The sequence below is a fragment of the Malania oleifera genome, chromosome 6 (assembly GCF_029873635.1).
Source record: "Malania oleifera isolate guangnan ecotype guangnan chromosome 6, ASM2987363v1, whole genome shotgun sequence".
In the NCBI taxonomy this organism is placed as follows: domain Eukaryota; kingdom Viridiplantae; phylum Streptophyta; class Magnoliopsida; order Santalales; family Ximeniaceae; genus Malania; species Malania oleifera.
Genome location: NC_080422.1, coordinates 108,689,371 through 108,696,064, shown reverse-complemented (window position 1 = coordinate 108,696,064; position 6,694 = coordinate 108,689,371). Strand labels below are relative to the sequence as shown.

The 6,694-nt window shown below is 31.6% G+C and overlaps 1 protein-coding gene across 1 annotated transcript; it reads left to right on the top strand.

The window, feature by feature from the left end:
* Window positions 1-4,838: 4,838 nt before the first annotated feature.
* Window positions 4,839-6,424, top strand: LOC131158759 (citrate-binding protein-like). Its single transcript, XM_058113614.1, has 2 exons — window positions 4,839-5,135; window positions 5,975-6,424. Exons 1-2 carry the CDS (start codon window positions 4,839-4,841, stop codon window positions 6,422-6,424), a joined length of 747 nt encoding a protein of 248 aa, XP_057969597.1.
* Window positions 6,425-6,694: the final 270 nt, after the last annotated feature.

The window sequence follows — 6,694 nt, the reverse complement described above, 5'->3', positions numbered from 1 at the left end:
TGGTGTCCCTCTCAAGAGTTTTGCAAAGTTTCCTTACCCTAGCGGGTGTGTTTTTTTTGCATTGGGCCATATATGCTCTTTTATAAGCAATCGAAGGAGTTTATATGAAAAGCACTTCTTTTTTGTGGATTATGATTTTTGGAAATGTGATGTATATGATATCTTATTTGAGCATAGGAATATATATGACGTGATGGACATATTCACATTTCTAGGAATGTGAGGATTCCATAAAACAGGTATGCTATTTTCACATATTTTCTGATAAATTTCATGGAAATCCAACTTTTTGCATAAAATTGCCCTTACTATTTTGAATTTTGAACAATATTGTCTTTTGTAATATATTATGCTCATGCTCCATTATTAGATTTAAGATAATAAATTACTAATAGATTAAACATAAAAATTTTAAGTTAGCATAAATATTAATTATTTTAATTAGAAAATATGCATATAGTGTCAATTAAAGATATTAATTATAAAGTTTTTAGTCAGAATTTAATTGATTATTAATTAGGGAATAATTAAATTTTAATTAAAAATATTAAAATGGTGATTAAAAATATTTATTAACATAAACTTTAGTTGATTTAAAATTAGAAATATAAAAAATAATAATTACAAATATTAATAAGGAAATTTTAATTAATTTTTTAATTAGAGTCTATTAAGAGTGTTAATATTTGTGTTAATTTTTGCAATCTATTGAATAAAAGCAACAAACTATTGTTTCATAAGAAATTACTATAATATTTAATATTTAAACACTAAATTGCGCTAAATTATTTCAATTAATTAACTATTAAGTAATAAATGTAGTAAAATTATAATATTAAACATTTTAGATATAGCTTTAATTAAGCACATATTCTTAGTAGGTTTTGTGTTGAAAAATATAAATGTCCTTCATATATTCATTATGCATATGTCAGGGTGCAATAGTCATATTCTTAAAATATCTATTAGAACTATCATATTGAACCAAATATTGACATGAAAATCTTGTGCATATTTTTAAAAGTTTAATAATGCAAACCAAACAAATATATTTCTATGAAACAGACATTTTAGTCTCACGGATGAGAGTTCCGAAAATCTCATCTTATGGGAATATTTTAATGTCGAGAATCGGAAAGAGGGTTACGTAAGGCCAAGAAATAATTGATGCCCATGCCTCTAATTTTTTCATATATTCTCTAAGACTCGTTTGGAACTCAAAAAATATTGTGAAAAGGAAACAAAAATATTGAGGAATCCATATTTTCACATTTTATTATCGAGTAAAATGAGAAAAAAAAAAACGTCAAATTCATAAACAAAATTTTGATTTTACACATCATTAATATTTAGTTTTTCTTAATTTTTAATCGTATTAAAACAAACTTTTATTCTGAAAATATTTATGAGAGAGAAAATGTTAAAAAAAAAATTTTTTTCTTATTTTTCTTTCTTTTTTCGTTTTCAAATAAAATCATTGATTAAACCGACTCTCATAAAAGTTAAAAAATAATATAAAAAAAATACATATGTAGTCATGATGGGCTATTGCTATATCAAATAACATTTAATGCATAGAAAGATGGAGGGGAAATTGTACACCACAGGAAATGACTTGGGAATAGGCTGAGGCTAAGAAAAATGGATTAAATTTAATGGAAGCCCAATTACAAAATTGGCAGTTTTATTAGGTTTTAATTCACGGGCTTGGACAGGAATAAATTCAATGCCTATTTTTTGGTTATTTTATTTTATTTTATAGATTTTTTAATAGAGAAAATAGATTAAAAAAAAAAGATAAGAGTGGAAAAGGATCAAAAGTCCTTTTAAAAAACAAAATGAGACCTTCGAAACGCCATTCAAGGAGACAAAGTTGGCTCGACAAAAAAATAACGTCAATAAGGCTGGAGATTTTTAAAAAATAAAATACTTTTCTTATTTTGTTCGCAAATTTACTATTTTTGTATATTTTATGGGAAAAAATTTAATTGATAATAAATAATAACAAATCATGATAATATCATGATAATAAAATACGTTTTAGTAGGGATTGAAGTAGGTCTGATTGGTTCATTTTGGTAGGGGTCCCAGGTCATTAAAAAAAAGACTAAGAAAAACGTGCATACATGAATGTGTTCTACTCTAAAAAAGGTTGTCACGTAATTCAAACCCCAACTATTAAGGAAGCGCTTATTGCACTTGTTTAATTACTTGATAGACTTTCACATGAAAATGCAATTCCTTTGTTATTAGTAGTTAGTTTGCCAATTATTCACCAAATTGAAATTTTGGATGGTTGGTATCTATATTATATAAATTTAAAATGAACTTCAAATCAAATATAAATTAACGAGCCTCCTAATAATGAATAAATGTACAAATCTATTTTTGATCCTATATATTTAAAAGATCATCAACTTACTTTACTAGTTAACTCCAAAACTATTAAACAAAAGTCTACTATTTGAGTTTTTAAACAATAGAATTGCAAGCCAAGCAAATAAGTTAACTCACGAGCTTTACAAGTCGATCGAGTATTGTTTAACTCAAGTTCAGCTTGTTTTAGTCTTCGAGTTTAACATTAAACTCAAACCCAACTCATTTATTTCAATGAATGAGTTCGAATGAACGAGTTATTTTTGAATTGAGCAACAAGTAACTCACGAATGGTTTGATTCATTCGCAGCCCTACTCGTAGGTGAGCCAACCTTATGTGGTTATGTGTAACGAGCTGTCCTTCATTTATCTAAATTGGTTGACACGTCCTAGGTTGTAAATTAATTGCCGTATGTGTGGTTTAGACCGATGAGCTAGCTCATTTTTTTTTTTTTTTGGCTTGTTGTTTTTTGAAAAAACAAAATATAAGAAAGAAGGCCGAGCTAGGTTGGCACAAATCGTAAGACCACTTTAGAGACTTTGGTAATCCCACCATCTCGGATTCAATCCCACTTGAGAATTTATCCTAAGAAATTAATAGGGATGCATCAATGAGCGGGCGGGTTCCACCCTCCCAGGTTGGTGCCACACCATCGGGTCACAAAGGCCAGCATCGGTGGCTTAGGAGTCCCTGGATTAAGAAGAAGACAAAGAAAGCTAAGGTGATGAAAATCTGACCATAGAATATTTAATGATAATGCAGTTGAGTTGCATGTAGCGTTTAAGCCACTCCTTCGCAATTGATGGGTATGATAAAGAAACCCTAGCTAGGGTAGTAGTTAGGCCGCCCATGCATTTAGGTCCAGATGTTGTCAAAAGCTGATAATGTCGTCGGTGAAAAGAGGTTTGCAGTGGCCGGAGTACGTGCGCCAATACCACAGAATTATTGTGGCTGTGAAAGCATGCTTGGACATCAATACCTCAGCCCTTTTAATTGACAGCCGAGTAAGTACTTTTTGATGCTGACTTTGAATGCCAACTTACCCTTTTGTGGCGAAAAATTGATATTCAAAGATTTTGCTTAGCCATAGGAATGATGACAATACACATGCATGTACCCACGAGAAACACTTTGGAAGGATTGTGAATCTCTTTCCTAGGATTTGTCAGTTCCCAATTGCATGCTATTATATAATTGTTTCAAGTTATGAAGCAGTGTAAACTCACTTATTTTTCACTTCTCTAAAAGAGAGTTGCCAAAGGATCCAATTCACTTACCTCCACAGTCCACAGCCTGAACCTGGAAGTGACTTGGGATCCCTTATGATTCTCTTTTCGAGATGCCTACCACTGGTGAAAACATTTATCTCTCTTGTGGACGAGTTTAAAAGTAGTAGGCAGCACCAAATTGGGGGAGGACGTAACTAGACTCACACGAGATTGGCTGAAAAAAAAATAATAAGTAAATCTCATGGTGAATTCTCACAAGGTTATTTTGATTGATGACATAAACAGTGTGTTCTTTCCTTATATTAATTGTGTTAGCACCGAAAGAGTTCATGGGTAGGCTTGATACACATAAGTGAGTATTAACTTGACCCAAAAGCTTAAGCCTACTAGGTTTTGAGCGTAATCATGCATATAAGCACTTATCATCTACTCAATTTTTCCAATGTGAGACAAACTCACAAGTGAAATTCTCAAAAGTACTTAATCCCTCTTAATTATACTACATACCAAAAATAAAATAAAATAAAGCGATAGTTGTGAAAAAATAAACTATTATAAGACCTCAATTTCCTTGCATATTTTAGATAGCTAGAGAGGGCACAAATAAATATTGCTATTCCTTGAGATTTTAAAATATTTATATATAACTTTTTCTGAGATTTGTCAGAAAGATGTAAATCTCTTATAAGACTTCAAAAATTCCATAACCAGCAAGATATCTAATTTTCCTGACATTTAATTGTACTCTTTCTTTGAATTTGAAGATAAATGAACAAATAAGTAACTATTGTCTAGTATATTCAAATGCATCAAAAGAGATCTATGTGTTTTTTGAAATTTGAAGACGATATGTATGCATTTTTTTTTGTGCAAAATCTCATCGAGATAGGCTTGTGAGATTTTAGAAATCTCAACAAAGGCCACTCATGCCTTTTAGATGAACGTCAAAAGAAATTAATGTCCTATATATACTATTATTATTACTAACCATTTAACCCATTGACCCAAAAAAAAAACCAAAAAAGAGAATTAATTAAAAGATATTGATAATTAATTAAGGTCAAAGCTAGGTTTTGAAGCCCAACTAGCTCCAAACCCACTATAAATATGGTGTCCTTCCCACAAAAACATAAACACAAACCATACACTACTGCATCATACACATATATATCACTCAAAACCCCATTAAATACTACATATATTACCATTCCAAAATTTTGAGGTGGATGGCAATGGGTGCAGCGCTTGTTTTCATGTCTATTGAGCTGCTTAATCTTCTTTTTCTTCTTCTTCTCCCTCTCATGGTGCACCATGCAGTTGCTGCAGGGTCCAAGCCCCTTGATCCAATTCAAGGTTTTGTTGAAGTGCCCCTGAGCAACTCTAACTTTCACAACCTTAAACCCTATGATTTGCCGGCAAGCAAGCGATACAGCTTCAAGAATGGTGTTCACGACTTTTGGGTTTATTCGACCGATAACCCTCTCGCAAATGGCAGTCCAACCCACCCTCGTTCTGAGCTCCGCATTGAAGTAAACACTCTCATCCACTTATTTTTCATGAATATTTCTTTTCGTTGTGTTTGAGACTATAGATTTTGAGTTTTTTTGTTGCTATTTTTTGGTTTTAAGCCACTTACTAATTATATTATATCTTCTATTTCAATGATCTTAATAGGAAATTAATCACACAATCAAATGTTCCTTTTTGTTTTTGTTTTTTTTCCCCTTAAAGTCGTATACATGAAAGAACTATGGAAACTTTTTTTATGATTAAATTTTTTTTGTCGAAGGTGCATGTTTTGGGATATCCCAATGATAAGAGTTTGGATTTTACGTTATAAGTTTCTGGTTTGAATCTGGGAAAGAGAGAAGAAGAAATGAAACGTGGTATAGTCCAGCTCCTGTAGTTCAAGTTCAATTGATTATAGGCCTCTAATATTATGAACCAAAAGAACTCCCATGAAACAAAACAAAATTTGAGAATTATAACTTTTTTATCTATTAGATTTGATATTGACTTTCGCTAATAATAATGAATCATCCTACATCTTTAGGAAATAGTCTCTTTGCATAAAAGTAAGGATGAGGTTGTGTATACTATGATGATCCTTCCCTTACCCTTGCAAAGCAGGGAGCCTTATGTCCCGGAAACGCCCTTTAATCCAGTTCATTCCTACGGGACATCTTCCCCTTAAATATATATATATATATATATATATATAGATTTCACTAATAATTAAGATAGCTAGCTAGGGTAGCTATATTTTCAGTTCGTAAATTTTTTTTTTACTATTGTGACCTATGGCTATTAATTTCTAATTTGCAGCACTCTTAACATTTTTTATTTTATTTAACTTAATTTATTTCAGGGATATTATTATAATACTGGTGTTTGGCAATTCGAAGGGTATGCTTATGTACCATCGGGGACATCGGGCGTGTGCATCATGCAAGTATTCGGAGCAAAAACCCATGCCACAACCCTAATGCTTAAAGTCAACAATGGTACACTTACGTACTACTTGAGCAATGTCCTAGAAGAAAATATATATGACAGGTGGTTTCGGGTAAATGTAATTCACGATGCGGATACTGCAGTGACAAGGACTTTCATTGATGGGATTCTCAGGCATGAAGCTCCTCACCGCCAAAACGCCACTCATCATTTTCAATTCGGGGTTTATCAACAAGAAAATGCTTCCTTCTATGCAAAGTCTCGTTGGAAAGGAATTAGAATTCTAAAAAGACCCGATGAGGACGATGATAATTCTCAAAAAGTAGCTTCCAAGAAGAATAATACTTCTAGGAAATTTTTGTAATTGAAAAAGCACTAGCTAGCTCCTTAGAATTAAACAAAAGAATTAGGAAGGAATTTTGAGGGAGAAACAAAAAAAATATATGATAGTTAATTAATTAGTACGTACGTACTCCATGCATGCATGCTCCTCAATTTTTTATGAGTTAGCATAATATTGCATGGTGGTGGAATTGTACGTTCAGCACTTTTGGGACCAATATATTAAGGGTCCATAATACCCATGTATATCTATTTAATACAATAAAAGCACTCTTTGATGGGCTTTATATAT

Bases quoted from the DNA above. Each gene is read 5' to 3' on its own strand.
- LOC131158759 (XM_058113614.1), top strand. From the start codon at position 4,839: ATGGGTGCAGCGCTTGTTTTCATGTCTATTGAGCTGCTTAATCTTCTT. The intron at 5,136-5,974 runs GTAAACACTCTC...AATTTATTTCAG, and splicing joins GTTCTGAGCTCCGCATTGAA to GGATATTATTATAATACTGG.